Source organism: Chiloscyllium plagiosum, chromosome 9, assembly GCF_004010195.1.
Source record: "Chiloscyllium plagiosum isolate BGI_BamShark_2017 chromosome 9, ASM401019v2, whole genome shotgun sequence".
NCBI lineage: Eukaryota > Metazoa > Chordata > Chondrichthyes > Orectolobiformes > Hemiscylliidae > Chiloscyllium > Chiloscyllium plagiosum.
Window position 1 is genome coordinate 56,370,245 of NC_057718.1, and position 18,256 is coordinate 56,388,500.

The following is an 18,256-nucleotide window of genomic DNA, read 5'->3' on the forward strand; positions in this document are numbered from 1 at the left end:
AACCATGCCCTGAGTTCATCTGCCTTCCCTGTTAGGCCCCTTGCATTGAAATAAATGCAGTTTAATTTATTAGTCCTATCTTGTCCCTACTTGCCCTGATTTGTGTTATTTAATTAATTTGTACAAATTTGAGTTAAATAATTTTTGGTACTTCTCTATCGTCTTATTCAATTAATAGTAAACTTTTAATCAATCTCACGACACACAAGAAATATCAATTGAAACACCTTACCTTAGCAACACGCGAGAGTTTGGGGGGGGGGGTGTTGGGGCACGGATGGGAGACACTACATGTGTAGCGTCTTGGGATTTCAGCCTCTGCCAAAATATACCTGAAAATCCCGAGAAAGATTGATTTTCTTGGACTCATTGGTTTTTAAAGTGTCATTGTGAAGCTGTTTTTGAGCCACTATTCTAAACAAAATGCAGAAAGAGAATACTTTCTTACAAATTTTAAATGATCAGAATGACTTTTTTTTGTTTTGTAACTGCCTTAATTCCTAGTGAGCACATTATGTGCTCAAAGCTGATATTAAATTATTTAAGAATTTTTTTTCATAAGTGGAACGTCAGTCTAATTGAGCTTTTTTTTGTATGTTCTTATTCTAGGTTGAACCCTCTGATACCATTGAAAATGTAAAGGCTAAAATTCAGGACAAGGAAGGTCTGGAATAGTTTTCATTTAATTTTTTTTAGGAAAACTGATCTGTTAGCATTCCAAGAATTTAACATGGAGTCAAAATTTGCAATACAAGTGAACATCACTATGGGTTGTGATTTGCGCTATGGATATGTCATATTCAGTGGAAGTCCAGAAGAAAAGTCTGTTAAAACATTAACTAGGAATAGAGTACTTCAGAACGTCTTTTTACATTTACACTCTTGAGGCTTGACTTCCCGAAAGATACTTTTTGGCTGAGATAGAAGACTGAATTGGGGGGTTTCTTTTTTTTTAAACATTCTATGCATTATGAACATTATTTCAGATGTCACATTTTCGCCTGAGCTGGAAGATGCTGAACTCTTAAAATGATGCTGGATGCCAAAATTATGGTGTCCTGTTGTTTCTGGAGTTCTGCCTGAGTACTCAATAGTGATTGTATAGAATGGGCAGATATTTGACCCTTTTCCTTCTAAAATGGAGGTGGATTTTATTTCTAGGCACTTCTAATCTCTTTCATCAGAGATGTCATTATAGACGGGAGCAGGTGGAACCTGAACTCAGGCCTATTAGCTCAGATGGGAACACTACCGATGCACCATAAGTACACTCATGGATTCTGGTACTAGATATTTTAAAGGCAGTCTGTTCAGGTTTGTCTTTTTCATATCTTTTAGTGCAGCTGGGCCTTGAACCTGAGTCTCCTGGCTCAGAGACCACAAGAGCCCTTGGAGGTTTTGTACCTGGGTGACCTCCGACCACAATCTTTTCTTTGTTTAACAGCTGATTGCACCACGGAGAATGATAGTCCTTTGAATTATCTTTCTTTTATCTGAAAGTGTTACCCCCTCCCCCTCAACCAAATGGCATTGTTCCCATCACCAAATCACCCGTGGTATGTTTTCTGTTATCCACCATGAGTAAATCACTTGGTCTCCAATTAATCAAAATACATCACTCCTTTGGATTACAATCTGAGCACAAGTAACATTCGCCTGTGACCTATTTAAGATTCTTGAAGTTCTGCATTATATTCAGGTAGTAAGTTACTTTGTATATAATATTTAGTTATGTATGCAAATGTAGAGAAAAAGCACATGCAAGGCCTCCAATTTCAGAAGTAATTAGGCCATCTGCTTTAGTGGTATTAAATGACAGAGCTATGGGATGTTTTATAAATTCCAAAAAGTCGTGCTTAATCATTCTCTGAAAACTAAATTACATGGTTACATATAGAAACTAACTAAATTTATAAGCTTTTCCATCTATACATGGAAAATTTCTGACAATTGAAATACCATGCAGAAATAAAGTCCCCCTTTAAAGACCTCTGTTTATAGAAGGAAGAAATTAATTTCCAAGTTTCTTGTATTGATAATGACAACGTTGCTTTTCTTTTAGCATTCTGTTTGTATCATGTTTACAGAAATTAAGTTTTTCTGTATTGTATCCTTCTGGCTAGCTTGGCATCTTTATCAAATTCAGGTGTGATAACATTTTTTTCTGTACTTTTTATTATAGGTATTCCTCCTGATCAGCAACGACTGATCTTCGCTGGAAAGCAGTTGGAGGATGGCCGTACACTCTCTGATTATAATATCCAAAAGGTATATTTACTTTGTTTAATTATGTCTCTGAATTTGTGGCTAATGTACTGAACCTGACTCTTTTATGACAATACTTTTATGCACCAGAACAAGTGAGATTATATACTTGATGCTTCACAAAAATTTGATACTGTTCAATAGGAATCAACTTTGCACCTTGTATTGAGACTGCGTGGCGGTGCCAAGAAGAGAAAGAAGAAGTCTTACACCACACCAAAGAAAAACCAGCATAAGAGGAAGAAGGTCAAACTTGCTGTCCTTAAGTATTACAAGGTAATAGTTGTATGATCAGATTGCCGAGTTGACATTTTTTGTTATATCACAGGTGGCTTGCTTTTCCTAAAGGCACATTTTGACATTTAAAGTTGTTGATCAAAAGTGGTGCAGTACTGTGTTTTGGGCAGATGAAGACTGGTATAAGATACTGAATATTATGCAGGAAAAGAAACTTGAAATATTTTGAATTCAATGCAACAAGAAAATAAGGTTCCAAGGAATATTATGCAGACTTTCCTTCCATAGTATGGAATGAAAAGTGACAATCTTTAGCTACAATTAATGGACAGAATTAGTTGACAGGTCCTTTTTGTTAATGCACAGAAGACATTGTTTAAAGTTAGAGAATTTTTGAATTTTTATAACTCTTTCTAAACAAGATGCTCCAAGTCATTTAAATTAGATTTCTTTTGATTTCAAGTATTTTCACCTGAATTAGATTCTAAATTGTTTGCTGAGAGAGTTACTCTGTTTAAGAACAATTAGTCTAGATTCTGAGTTCTTCTAGCGAGTGGAGTCAAATAACTTTAATTAATCATCTTGCAACACTCTGCTTTATACAAAAAGAAATTTTATCATTACAAGACCTATTTGTACAATGTTATTCAAAATAGTATAATTTAAAAGTGACAAACATATTAGCAGCATATTTGGCATAATCTTTCATAATTTGACAAGCATAATCAGTACACGAGGGTTTTTCTAAACTGTAAAGTGAGATTTGCTCATCCACTCTTGTATAGTTCATTAGGGAGATTTTTTTGTTTTACTTTGCACAAAATTAAACTCATCATTTTGACTTAGGTTGACGAGCATGGAAAAATCTCTCGGCTGAGACGTGAATGTCCTTCAGAAGAGTGTGGTGCTGGTGTCTTCATGGCCAGTCACTTCAATAGACAATACTGTGGCAAGTGCTGTCTGACATATTGCTACAACAAGAATGAAGATGCATAATTACACATATGTATAATAAACTATGATGGAAAACTGTTGAACTTTTTTTTCAATCGAGTATCTTGCTTCTTCAGTTTATTTCTTTGAAATTGAGCAATAGTAGTGTAATCCATAGCAGCAGGCCAAAAGATTTTACCCACTGGCCAAGCTTAAATTAAGATTATGGAGTGTCAGCTGTTAACAGCATAAAAACTAATAACCTTGCATGTCTCAAATCACAAGAGGAATGTTCTGTGAGCAGAAATGTGGGTATATGATGTACTACTTGTAGAGTAGCAGAGGGAATTAGAATATTGAATATTATTAGAACGAACAGTTAGTGTGAGTAGTACAGATGTAGTAGAGGTGAATTTAAATAATTGAAGAAAAGAAGATAGAAAAATATGCTAACAAGGAAAAAACTACTGTTGAAAGAGGGTTGTATGGAGCAATATCTTGGACCACTTGGGTGAACTGAATTGAATTTGGCCATTTAAAATGTTTATAAAATATTGTCTTGTCAATGTATTTAAAGGCTGCAATGTTTTAGTTAGGTGCTTAGTTGTTCTTTGAAAGATACTTACATGAAATATGACTGACTTTTAAGTAGCAAGTACTCTTGTGAGTAGGTGAAAGAGGTATTTAATAAAAATTAAGATATTTGCCTCAATGGCTTTTAAACATAACCTAATCAGAACGAACAGTTAGTGTGAGTAGTACAGATGCAGTAGAGGTGAATTTAAATAATTGAAGAAAAGAAGATAGAAAAATATGCTAACAAGGAAAAAACTACTGTTGAAAGAGGGTTATAAACATTTAAAATGTTTATAAAATATTATCTTGTCAATGTACTTAAAGGCTGCAATGTTTTAGTTAGGTGCTTAGTTGTTCTTTGAAAGATACATGAAATATGACTGACTTTTAAGTAGCAAGTACTCTTGTGAGTAGGTGAAAGAGGCATTTAATAAAAATTAAGATATTTGCCTCAATGGCTTTTAAACATAACCTATATATGGACCATGTAAAGTTGGTGCTGTTGCATGTACTTGTTGTTCTTGCTGTTTCCACAACTAGTCCTATATGTTTTCTTAGGTCGTTGAATTTGATTTGATGGCATTAGCAGTACATCTAATGAATAATAGCATAGTGGTTATGTTAGTGGACACCTGAATTTAAATTCCACCACAGTTGGACCTCTAACTTGGATGAAAGATGTAATCACTAATGGTGATAAAGAAATTATGGTGTTTTTAATTTTAATGTGGTTTCGTGAAGATATGTCAACCTTACTGATTCTGAAATTGACTAGCAAGTCTGCAGTTGTATCAACACCTTGACATAACCTGAGAAATGTCTATAGTCTTGCATTCAGTGCAACAGGCTTCCAAGAGAAGCAAAGCTTTTTCCCCACAAAACTGGATTGTCTTAATTAGAAGTAGCTATCCTCGGCATTCACTCAACCACAAACTGTTTGGCACCAAAACTTAACATTGGTCAGGTGGTGGATATGGATATTCAAAATACCATTGAAAGAGCTGGGTTCAAAAAGGTTAAAACACAGCAGCAAAGAAAGGGTTAGAGGAACTCCACTTTCTGGCAACATCTGTTGTGTAATGTTTTGAGTCTGCTATGACTTTGATATTAATTCACTTTATTTCTGCATAGATGCTGTCAGACCTGTTGTGGTTCTTCATCTGCAGTAATTTTGTCTTAACAGGCAGGGACATACATTTCAATGATTTTGTGAGTGTACACATGGCACCACTGTTGCCTACCACAAAGTGAGGCATGCATAGAATGTTGTAAACCAACAATGGCTAACCTTGGTTTCAGCAATCTATAAGTGCATGCCAGCATAAGAATCAGACATAGCTGAAAGTAAAGTGCCAATCTAGTGTAGCTGTAACAAAACTGCATATCTAATAACCAGAATCAGAATATTGGGGAGTGAAATAATTTTACAGATGAGATAAGAACAGAATCATACCACACCTTAACCTAAGTTGGGGGAATGAAAGAAGGGACTTCAGGATCATCCCTGTAATCAAATTCAGCACGTGGATGGTATTTTTCAGCCAGAGTGCAGAACTGATTATCCATCTTTGCTCTCTGACATTCCTAACATTAAAGGCTAACTTTGAAATAATAAGTGAAATTGAGAAATGGCTGATTTAAAGACTTAATCCAGGATCCCATAGAGCTGAAGGTTTGTACTCCAGAACAAGCTAAACTGCTAGCCACACTGATTTAGTACCACACTGGCATCAATCCAACAAAGTGGAATGTTGTAATTGTTCCATCTACAAAAACCACAAGTGTATTCTGGCCAATTATGCCCCTCCTCCAGCCCACTCAAAGTGTTGGAGGAATAGGTCATGATTTGGAGATGCCAGTGTTGGACTGGGGTGCACAAAGTTAAAAATCACACAACTCCAGGTTATATTCCAACAAGTTTATTTGGAAGCACTAGCTTTCAGAGCACTGCTCTTTCATCAGGTGGTTCTGGAGTATAAGATCGTAAGACACAATTACAAAGTTAAAAATCACACAATACCAGGTTATAGTCCAATGGGATCAAACAGATCCACAGGAATCGGTGACAGTACTGATGAGGTGCTTATTGAACAATAACCTGCCCATCAGTGTTTGGTTTAGTTTTCAGTAGAACCACTCCGTTGAATACAGCTTTGATGTAAACATAGACCAAAGTTGAATTCCAATGATCAGGTGAGAGTGACTTACCTTGACATCAAGGCAGCATTTGACTCTGAATCAAGGTGTGCTGGCAAATCTGAAGTCAGTGGAAGTCATGGGGAGTACCCTCCACTCGTAATCATACCAATCACCAAAACAAAATCACTTAGCAGCTCAAACCTTTTATGTCCATGTCTTAGGAATCACTTCTTTATGGCATGATTAATGGAACTGACTGAGTGAACGTTCCCACTTTAGTTTGTGATGACGGTCAATGTGTCAGATGAAGATGATTAGGTGTAGGGCAGAATCCTGAGGAACACTTGCAACAGTACACTGGGGTTTCTAATAACTTATAATTACAACACAAAATATATATCAGAGTATGTAAAATGTTCTGTAATGTATGCTAGTAGTTTCTTGGCATTTTGCATTTTAAATTATCCTTTCAAATTTTCTAAAACCTCTCCAGAAGTCCAAAGATGTGCAAGTTGGTGGATTGGCCATGCTAAATTGCCCTGTAGTATCCAGGGACATGCAGGTTAAATGGGGTTAGCTTTCATAGAATCTTATAGAATCCCTACAGTGCAGAAAGAGGTAATTCACCCATTAGGTCCACACCAACCCTCTGAGGAGCATCCCATCCAGGACCCAACCTATCCTTGTAACCCCACCTAAACCGCATGTCCCTGGACTCTACAGGGCAATTTAGCATAACGAATCCACCTAACATACAAATCATTGGACTTGAGAGGTTTTTGATAGTTTAGAAGAATAGGGATGTGATGGAAAATGCTAGCATACAAAACAGAACATTTTCATATTTTTCCGGTTGTAATTTAGGTTGTTAGAAATCTTATACTGTTCCAAAGTCACAGGCATTACTCTTGACTGACATCCAAGTGTGCATTTCAGAAGAGGACCCTGACATATATTTTAAAAACTTTTGACATTGACTTTTTTTTAAAAGTCGAGCACTGTAAGGGGAAAAAATCTTTCGCCATATTCATTGTTAATGGATATGATAAGCTATAACAATTGTTTGCAAAAGGATATGAATAAAATCAGAATTAGAGTTAAAAAACACAATTAAGAAACAAAGTGCAGTAATTTCTTTGAGGCAAATGTGAGGGCTGCAGATGCTGGAAATCAGAGTCTAGATTAGAGTGGTGCTGGAAAAGCACAGCAGGTCAGGCAGCATCCGAGGAGCAGGAAAATTGACATTTCAGGGAAAAGTCCTTCATCAGGACTGACGGCCGGGCTTTTGCCGAAAACGTCGATTTTTCCTACTCCTCGGATGCTGTATGACCTGCTGTGCTTTTCCAGCATCATTCTAATCGAGACGGAGCAGGAAAATTGACATTTCAGGGAAAAGCCCTTCATCAGGACTGACGGCGGGCTTTTGCCGAAAACGTCGATTTTTCCTACTCCTCGGATGCTGTATGACCTGCTGTGCTTTTCCAGCATCATTCTAATCGAGACAGTAATTTCTTTGAGGTAAAAACAATGACTGCAGATGCTGGAAACCAGATTCTGGATCAGTGGTGCTGGAAGAGCACAGCAATTCAGGCAGCAGCCGACGAGCAGCAAAATCGACGTTTCGAGCAAAAGCCCTTCATCAGGAATAAAGGCAGAGAGCCTGAAGCGTGGAGAGATAAGCTAGAGGAGGGACAGAACTGGCTAAAGACAGAGGGTGGTGGTGGAGGGTTCTTTTTCAGACTGGAGGCCTGTGACCAGTGGAGTGCCAAAAGGATCGGTGCTGCGTCCACTACTTTTCATCATTTATATAAATGATTTGAATGTGAGTATAAGAGGTATAGTTATTAGGTTTTGCAGATGACACCAAAATTGGAAGTGTCGTGGACAGCGAAGAAGGTTACCTTGGATTATAACAGGATCTTGATCAGATGGGTCAATGGGCTGAGAAGTGGCAGATGGAGTTTAATTCCGATAAATGTGAGGTGCTGCATTTTGGGAAAGCAAATCTTAGCAGGACTTATACACTTGATAGTAAGGTTCTAAGAAATGTTGCTGAACAAAGAGACTTTGGAGTGCAGGGTCATAGCTCCTTGAAAGTGGAGTCATAGGTAGATAGGATAGTGAAGAAGGCGTTTGGTATGCTTTCCTTCTTCGGTTAGAGTATTGAGTACAGGTGTTGGAGGTTATGTTGCAGCTGTACAGGACATTGGTTAGACTACTGTTGGAATATTGCGTGCAATTCTGGTTGTGAAACTTGAAAGAGTTCAGAAAAGATTTACAAGGATGTTGCCAGGGTTGGAGGATTTGAGCTATAGGGAGAGGCTGAACAGGCTGGGGCTGTTTTCCCTGGAGAGGGCATAGGTTTAGGGTGAGATGGGAAAGATATAAAAGAGACCTTAGGAGCAACTTTTTCACGCAGAGGGTGGTACCTGTATGGAATGAGCTGCCAGAGGATGTGGTGGAGGCTGGTACAATTGCAACATTTAAAAGGCACTTGGATGGGTATATGAATAGGAAGGGTTTGGAGGGATATGGGTTGGGTGCTGGCAGGTGGGACTCGATGTGTTGGGATATCTGGTCGGCATGGTTGGGTTGGACTGAAGGCCCTGTTTCCGTGCTGTACATCTCTATGACTCTAAATCATCCCCAACCAGCAAATATTGAGTGTTTGTTCAAGCTGTAAAAGTCTCAGCTATCAATAGATATCTAGAAATGTTAGTTGGAGCAAGTACTGACTGCAGATTACAGTCCTCGAGTGGTCAAGTGAAAGCGATTGCATTGCCACAAATTAAAGTTTGATGGCATAAAGGCAGCAAATGCAGCTTATCTCTCCACGCTTCAGGCTCTCTGCCTTTATTCCTGATGAAGGGCTTTTGCCCGAAACGTCGATTTTGCTGCTCGTCGGCTGCTGCCTGAATTGCTGTGCTCTTCCAGCACCACTGATCCAGAGTAATTTCTTTGAGCAGAGTACCTTTCCCTAAACATTACATCACAATACAAAATGTGCAGGAAATGCTTTTTTAAAATCAGTGTTTTACAACTCATGATTACTAAATCTGAAAACAGAAAAAATAAAAACCATGTCATGTGTACAAGTATTAGCATACAATGTCTGCAATGACAGGGCTTCCCAAATTGTGCGCAATATCCTCCACACAAAAATGGGTTTTGGATTGTGATTCAGAGGCACAAAGGATCTTGAAATGATAGCAGAGGTGTCCCTGTAAATCAATTTTTGTCTATTGGTGGCCATGAAGACTCTTAGATTAGATTCCCTACAGTGCGGAATCAGGCCCTTCGGCCCAACAAGTCCACACCGACCCTCCGAAGAGTAACCCACCCAAACCCATTCCCCTACTAATGCACCTATCACTATGGGCAATTTAGCATAGCCAATTCACTTGACCTGCACATCTTTGGACTGTGGGAGAAAACCGGAGCACCCAGAGGAAACCCACACAGACACGGGGAGAATGTGCAAATTCCATGCAGACAGTCTTGTATCACTGCCACAAAATAAAGCCTTTGAAAAAGCACGTGCTAGTTTTTATTTCTTGTAAACTTTTTTTCCTGATCAACTTCCTCAACTTACTAGTGAATGGTTAATTGACAGAAACCCATATCCTGGATATTGAGATAGATGCAACAAATTTGCCATCTCTTCTTTCATTTCAGTGGCCGAAGCTCATGCAAATCGGGGCAAATTTGAGGTGTGCACAGGCAGTTTTTAAAAATTAAATATATACACATGCTTGTTAGATATTAAATGAGTCATAACGTTTTCACAGGATGGAAAACTTCCACAACAATATCACACTAATGTTTTCTGTTGTATACTCTAAACCTATGGGGTGACGATCATAAAATCTGGTTGTGTGTGTAACCTGCAGTTATTTATATTAAATGTCCTGTAGATATAGAAGTGGAATTTCAAGATTTTATGCAGCTAACAATTATAAAGTTATAAAGAGAATTAGAAATAGTAATGTAAGAGTCCAATTTACAATGTGACTTGTACTATATATATATTACTTTAAGCTTTTCATTGTTGAACATTTGAAACAACAATGACTCTGGAAGCTTCTATGTAAAGTCCCTGATCCCCCTCAAAAGCTCTCATAGCCTCCAAAGTCTTCACACAAAGTCTGAGTCATTAAAATAGGCTCACACCAGGAAAAAGTCTTAGAAGCTCTGCACGATGATGTGAAGGGAGTAATAGCCCATTGTGCAAAGGATGTCACCTGGAAAGGAAACTGAAATGGTGGTCAATCTACATTGCATTTGTTATAATTATAACCAACTGACTGAACAGTACATTTCTGAACCATTGATATGTGTACACTTTGAAAACATATCCAAGTTATGTTTATATTTTAGGTATTACACTTAAGCAGTTTGAGATATTTAAATTTTAAAGTCACATTGCTGCATTTAAAAGCATTTAAGGAATTATACTAAGTGATCTCATTAGTGCTGATGGCTTTAAAATTAACGCTGGTTTCTGAAGAACATCATTATGCCATTCTTCCAGCACCATTGTTCCAAATTAGCATTTCTACTTGGCACCATACTCTATCAAGTATTGAGTGAGATGCAGCTTCTAAAATTCATTAAAAATTTCAACCACTGTCAGAGCTAAATTGTATAATTGCTGCACTTATGAACCATAAATGGGTGTTTTGAAAAGCTTTAATAAAGTAACAACGCTTGCATCAATTTGATTCCAGACAGATGGATCTATTAGAGCATTTAATACAGAAATAGTCAACGAAGCCAATACTTTCAAATATAAATATATTTTAATATCAATGAAAAGAAAATTAAAATGTGATTCTGTTTTTCCATACATTAAAGGTTCCAAACTGGCTTACACATTGAAGGCAAAGGGTGATGGTAGAACATTGTTTTTGTACTTGGAAGTCTGTGACCAGTGGTGTCCACAGGGATTGGTGTGGGATCCATATTGTTTGATTTGTACATTAACAATCTGGATGTGAATTTAGGGGGTTTAATTAGTAAGTCTGCAAATGACACAAAAAGAGGGGGTGTTGCTGATAGTGAGGAGAATGGTCTCAGGCTACAGTGTGAAATTGATCAGCTGGTAAATTAGGTAGAACAATGGCAGATGAAATTTAACTAGGAGAAAGTGAGGACTGCAGATGCTGGGGAACAGAGCTTAAAAATGTGTTGCTGGAAAAGCGCAGCAGGTCAGGCAGCATCAAAGGAGAAGGAGAATCAACGTTTCAGGCATAAGTTTCCTGAAGAAGGGCTTATGCCCGAAACATCGATTCTCCTCTGATGCTGCCTGACCTGCTGCGCTTTTCCAGCAACACACTTTTAAGCTCAGATGAAATTTAATCCCAATAAATGTGAGGGGATGCATTTTGGAAAGTTTAAGAAGGGAAGGATATACAAAATATGATAGGTTTCTAGGAAGTACTGAGGAATAAAGGGACCTTGGTGTTAAAATCCATTAATCCCTGAAAGTACAGTTGACATGGTGGTGAAGAAGGCATATGGGATGTTTGCCTTCACAGCAAGCGTGAAGAATATAGGACCAAGAAAGCCTTGTTACAACTTTATAAAGCATTCCACAGATGAAATACAGTGTGCAGTTCTGGATACCACACTATCAGAAGAACATTGAAGACAGTACTGAGGAGATTCACCAGGATATTGCCTGGGGTGAAAAGTCTTAGTTATAAGGAGAGACTGGATGGGCTGGATTTGCTTTTCATGAAGCAGAGGATGTTGAGGAGGAATTTGACTGACATTTCCAAAATTATAAGAGTAGACAGTGAGAATCTAACCACAGATGGGCTTAAGTTTATGATGAGGAGTAAGTGGCTTCGAGGAAATTTGAGAAAAAAAACTTTCCACCCAGAGAGAGGTAGAGGTATGAAACATGCTGCCTGAGAGGGTGGAGGAGGCAGGTATTGTTACAAAATCTAAGAAGAATCTGGATGCATATTGAAAATGCCAGCAGCATAGTGGACTATGGACCAAGTGCAGGTAAATGGGATTAGTGTAGTTTGATGTTTGTTGGATGGTATACTGTGACGCTGGAAAGCACAGCAGGTCAGGCAACATCCGAGGAGCAGGAGAGTCGACATTTCGGGCATAAGCCCTTCATCGGGAATGAGTCAAAGAGTTATAGATTGTCCTGTACGGAAAAAAACTCTTTGGTCCATCTACCAATATCCTTTATTAATTTAGTGTCAGTTGCCAGCATTTTGTCCCTAATTCTTTTAACCCTTTCCTATTCATGTACTCAGCAAGATGCCTTTTAAATGTTGTAATTGTACTAGTCTCTACCACTTCCTCTGGCAGTTCTTTCCATACCCGTACCACCCTCTGTGTGAAAACGTTGCCGCTGAGGTCATAGAGAGGTACAGCACGGAAACAGACCCTTCGGTCCAACTCGCCCATGCCGACCAGATTTCCCAACCCAATCTAGTCGCACCTGCCACCACCCAGCCCTTATCCCTCCAAACCCTTCCTGTTCACATACCCATCCAGGTGTCTTTTAAATGTTGCAATTGTACTAGCCTCCACCATTTCCTCTGGCAGCTCTTTCCATACACTACCATCCTCTGCGTGAAAAAGTTGCCCCTTAGGTCTCTTTTATATCTTCCCCATCTCACCTGAAACCAATGTCCTCTAGTTCTGGACTCCCCCACCTCAAGGAAGAGACTTTGTCTATTTATCCTATCCATGCCCCTCATGATTTTATAAACCTCTATAAGGTCACCCCTCAGCCTCCGACGCTCCAGCGAAAGCAGGCCCAGCCTATTCAACCTCTCCCTGTAGCTCAAATGCTCCAACCTTGGCAACATCCTTGTAAATCTTTTCTGAACCCTTTCAAGTTTCACAACATCCTTCCCCATGAATATTTTCAGCTCCAAGAAAGTTTCTATTCAAAGTAACTTGGAAGTTCACATGAAAACACTTTGGTTAGAGTGACTGGCTCCCTCGAAAAGATGCGTGATGTACCTCCTAGGAGAAACTTTTCTCCCTTCTGAACAATAACCTTGAATCTTCTTTTCTGAAGTCAAAACTAAACTGTGGTTTTTCAGCCTTTTGTCAGCAATATAAACACTCAATCCATTAATGCCAGAAGGATTCTCCAAGGAATCTGACTGCAGTCACATGTCTTCTTGGAATTGATGCATTTTGGACACTGTTCAATTGACTTTTTAAATTGTTTAAAGAAATGACCTTCGCAGATCTGACCCACATCCTTCTGCCTCTGTTTTGAAATCCAGAACTCAAATTATTGATGTATAAAATATATCTTTTTGGAGCTTGGGTGGGGTAAAAGAAAACAAAGATACTGCAGTCACCATTGCTGTTTCCATTTCATTCTTTGCTAGTCCATTGGGTTACTTGGATTTACTGCCTCTATCAAAAAATGCTTTCCTGTTTTAAGTACAATTTAGCTGACTACTTGTATGCAAGATAAGTACTTTCATAAACAGAAAACATATGCAAACATGGGGCTTTCTTACCCTGTCACTCTCAAAGTACATCACATTGACCATTTTGTATTTTATAGTGTCATCTGCTGGTCTTTTTCCCAATGCTGTAAATTGCAGATCTAAAAATAATTAATGAAGTTAGCCAAATCTATAAAAATAGATGCTAAAATGACTGAATTTTGAGCAAAGTAACCATTGTGGAGTTACATTTGACTATGGCTGATTACCAGGTAGGTTATCGAAAGACTAAAGTAATTGAGAAATAATTCAAGCTCTATTATCTTCATCTGATTTGATACACATTCCTCAATTTACATGATCACAGTAGTTTTCAGGAATGCCCAAATGGCAAGCAGGCGTTAGAGGGTTACACTTGTAATTGATTGCAAGGATCTGCAACAGGATACAGTTGGATTTGCATTCTGTAACAAAGCATTCATGCACTTTTTCATGTATAAATTATGTTACCAGACTATATTGATACATTATTTTATCAGTGTTGGCTCTTAATAATTTTTACATAATTAACCTCTCCAATAGAAAACCACAAGGAACCTCTCCCCTTTTACAAGTTTCCCTTCTCACCTTAAACCTACGCCCTCTGCTTTTGGACTTATTACAGTCTCAGTATTCCAACGCAGAAGTGTGATTATGTCTCTATCATTTTCAATTCTTTGGCAATAATCTTAATAAATTATTATACCCATATCAATGCTAAATAGTCCCAGAATGAAATCCTATTGTGCCTTCCATCACCATAACGTGCTCAAGCACCCTACAGTTACTTCAACTTGTATCTAATTTTCAGACCAACTCAAAGACACAAAGTGGAGAAAACAATTTTGCAATTATAAGGTTCTTTCCATTTGATATTTAAAATTAGATTCAGTATCTAAATCTACTGGAAGTATATGAATTTTTTTTAACAAGCTTAGTTGAATCTTTGTTTGCTATAACCATTTTTAAATTCCAAGGAAGACCTGTAACTGCAAGTACTACTCCTTTATTTTGCATACTGCTAGTTATAAATGGAGATTCAATTGCAGTTGAGTCTTGTGAAAATCTTGTTCTTCAATACCATTGGGATTCTGAGCCAAATACTTTATGTTGAATACTGCCAATGGCCAACAACATTCCTTCAATGGAAAAGCACAAAGGAGACAATTACATCATGTACATTACCAGATATATCATTGGTATCTAGATTCATATTTAGCCTCTTTTTGTTATGTTTCATTGCTAATTAATGTTTAACCTGGCACCAGGGAGCAAAAATGCACACAACATTATATGAAGAACATTTCAAATTGTGGCTTTAAAACTCTCCAGGCCGTAGCAAGACTTTGCAATATTCATACCAGACAGTAACTTCAAGGATCTTGTTACATTCAAAATGGTGTCTGCGTGGATCCACTGAATTAACCTTCACCATCCTTCAAAGTAGTTCCCAATGAAAAACTTAGACACATTTCATGTTGGCCAGTTTTCTAAACAAAAAGCTGAATACATCATTATCAAATCTTCCATTTGGTCATTTCACTGGTCTTTATATTAACAGTGCAATTTAATTCAATTTAAAAATTCTTAGGCTCTTGTAGTAATCAAGTTTAAAATCCTGGATCCCAAGATATTTTTTGCTGAATTTGTTTTTCTTCATAACAAATAATTTCATCACCAAGCTTAAAATTAAGGTCTTTATCCAAGCTGAGGCCACATTCCATCCCTGTCTTCACAACTGGGACATCGTCCTTCAGATGTTTGAGAGAGGTGAGAAAACCTGAATGAAAGGCAACATTTTTTCATTACTATAAATTTGGTTTTATTCTGTTAATAACAAATACTTAGCAAAACATTTAAAAACATATGCAACTAACTTGTCAGCTCTTTGAGCCTGCTCTGCCATTCAGTATGATCATGGCTGATCATCATGCTCAGTAATATAAAACAAAGAACGTGGATGCTAGAAATCTGAAGCAAAAACAGAAATTGTTGGAGAAACTCAACAAGTCTGGTAGTGTCTGGAGAGAAAGCAGAGTCAATATTTTGAGTTGTGACCTTTCTTCTGAAATGTTCTGAAAAGGGTCACTGGACTTGAAACATTAACTCTGCTTTTTTTTCTACAGTGCTGTAAGACCTGCTGAGTTTCTCCGGTATTTTCTATTTTGTTTCAACCTACTCATATCTTGTTTCAGCCTTACCCCATACACCTTGATCCCTTTAGCCCTGAGAACAATATCTATCTCCTTCTTACAAACATTTAATATTTTGGTCTCAACTGCTTTCTGTGGCAGAGGACTCCACAAGGCTTACCACACCCTGGGTAAAGAAGTTTCTCTTCACCAGAGTCCTAAATGGCTTACCTCATATCCTTAGACCATGATCCCTGGTTCTGGACTCTCCAGTCATCAGGAACATCCTTCTTGCATTTACCCTGCCTAAACCCTGTTAGAATTTTATATGAGATCGCCCCACCCTCTTCATATGTTAGTCCTGCTATTCCAGGAATCAGACTGGTAAACTTTTGATGTACCCTTTCCGTAGCTAGACTATTCTTCCTCAGGTGAGGAGACTAAAACTGAACACAATACTCCAGATGTGCTCTCACCAAGGCTTTATTACAATTGTAATAAGACATCCCTGCATTCTCTTGCTATGAAGACCAACATTACATTTCTCTTCTTCACCACCTGCTACAACCTATATGCTTACCCTAAGCAACAGGTGTACAAGGACATCCAGGTCACATTGCAACTTCCCCTTTTCTAATCTATCATCATTCAGATACTTTTTTTCTACCAAAGTGGGTATCCTCACATTTATCCACATTTTCCTTCATCTGCCTTATATTTTCCCACTCACAGCTTGTCGAAATCACATTAAAGCTTCTCTGCATTCTCCTCACCATTCACCCTCCCACGCAGCTTTGTATCACCTGCAAACTTAAAGCTATTACATTTAATTCCCTCATCTAAATCATTAAACATACTGCGACTAGCTGGGATCTAAGCATTGATCCCTGTGGTTTGCTACTCGTCACTAACTGCCACTCAGAAAATTACCTGTTTATTCCGACTCTTTGTTCTGTCTGCTGGCCAGTTCTCTATCATTCCTGATGAGGAGCTTATGCTTGAAACATTGACTTTCTTGCTCTCAGATGCTGCCTGATCGGCTGTGCTTTTCCAGCACCACACATTTTGACTCTGATCTCCAGCATCTGCAGTCCTCACTTTCTCCTAGTTCTCTATCCTTGGTAGTGCACAACGCCAAACTCATACTCTTTAATTTTACATGCGAAACCTTATCAAAAGCTTGGCGCCATCTTCTTCATAGCTTCCACTGCAGTACCTCTATGGCCACACATCATTCCTGGTCAACAAAGCAGTCAAACCTGCCCTATCCCTACCACCAGACTTTGTGAAAAGAGAGTTTCTTCTGATAATTTTTTTAAAAATTTCACTATTTGTTTAAATAAAAATTTACATTTTATAGATCATTCTCGAGTTGTAGTAAGTTACTGAATGATGTTCACAATGCTTTGCCTCCTGTTGGAATTATTGCAGGCGGATTGGGAGTAATTTGTTAAATAAGGGAATTTCATAGAAGGTATATAAATACAATTGCACAACAACTTGATAAAGTCCCTTAAGAGACTCATAATAGGCAAAATATACATTAACCTGGTTTTCAAAGAAAGAAAATTGTTGCTTCTGAAAGAGCATGGTTGAGTCTATAGTACAGGAGCACTTTTGTAGGTTATATACACAGAACTGCACAAGAGGTAAACTTGCCCTTCCACAAAATATTTCCATCACGGATGAGCTTAAACTTCATCTTTCTGTGCAACTGACCCTTCTGGACTCTGCACCCTGCTACAGGAACCTTTGTTTTACCTATTGTTACATGGAAGAGTGCCAACACTGATGCTTCTCCTGGAAGTAAAACAAAATTGAATTAAAGAATCGTGAAAACTGCTCTTGTAAAATACATATCTAAACATTTAAGAACTGGGCATACATCAGTTCATATTTACAACACATAGACAAAGAAGTGAGTTTAAAAGGCTGCATCTCACAAAGAACGTGATTTCAACTTATAAGTAGCAAAACACAAAACATACCTATTATACTTTCTTCAAGATCTGGTGGCAACTTATCACTCAGTTCATCCTTGAGGTCATCAATGAGTTTATAGATAACCTTATGCAATTTGATTTTTATTCCTTTCTTGGTAGCCATCTGTTGTACTTCTTTGCTTGCATTTACATTAAAACCAAACACAAGACCTAAAAATTCAAGAAGAATGCAGTTTCTCTTCAAGGCATATTCCATGTACTGCTTGTAATTGCAGTCATACATATCATTACTCCTTATCCTACACCAGAATCTTATCTCAACTGTATTCACAATATAAATTCAGGAAAACATTCACTGTAGGAGAGAGATGAAAAAGAACTTTGGGAAGGATAAATTCACCCTCTGCCAGGAAATGAACATTTCTACTGGTTTTTCACCCAATGTAGATACATGATTAAACTATATTCATATTGCCTCAGTATTGCTTTCTAATTCCAAATAAGTTCATAAATGTCTGACAATATTTCCCGCAATAAGTTCCTCATAGGTTTTCAG

At 37.9% G+C, this 18,256-nt stretch overlaps 2 protein-coding genes across 5 annotated transcripts in view; one reads left to right on the forward strand and one right to left on the reverse strand.

Annotated features, from left to right (window-relative positions):
* Positions 1 to 3,536, forward strand: part of rps27a (ribosomal protein S27a) — an 18,555-nt gene extending 15,019 nt beyond the window's left edge. The window contains exons 3-6 of the mRNA XM_043695982.1: positions 610 to 664; positions 2,183 to 2,268; positions 2,410 to 2,541; positions 3,349 to 3,536. Of these exons, the coding sequence (XP_043551917.1) occupies positions 610 to 664; positions 2,183 to 2,268; positions 2,410 to 2,541; positions 3,349 to 3,498 (423 nt within the window). The 3' untranslated portion in view covers positions 3,499 to 3,536. The remainder of the gene's footprint in view (positions 1 to 609; positions 665 to 2,182; positions 2,269 to 2,409; positions 2,542 to 3,348) is intronic.
* A 9,422-nt stretch (positions 3,537 to 12,958) lies between these two features.
* mtif2 (mitochondrial translational initiation factor 2) overlaps positions 12,959 to 18,256 on the reverse strand; it is a 50,433-nt gene continuing 45,135 nt past the window's right edge. For all 4 annotated transcript variants that reach the window (XM_043695984.1, XM_043695983.1, XM_043695985.1 and 1 more), the window contains 3 exons: positions 17,746 to 17,910; positions 17,417 to 17,557; positions 12,959 to 15,405 (listed from right to left, as the gene is read on the reverse strand). In XM_043695984.1, the coding sequence (XP_043551919.1) occupies positions 15,236 to 15,405; positions 17,417 to 17,557; positions 17,746 to 17,910 (476 nt within the window). In that variant the 3' untranslated portion in view covers positions 12,959 to 15,235. The remainder of the gene's footprint in view (positions 15,406 to 17,416; positions 17,558 to 17,745; positions 17,911 to 18,256) is intronic.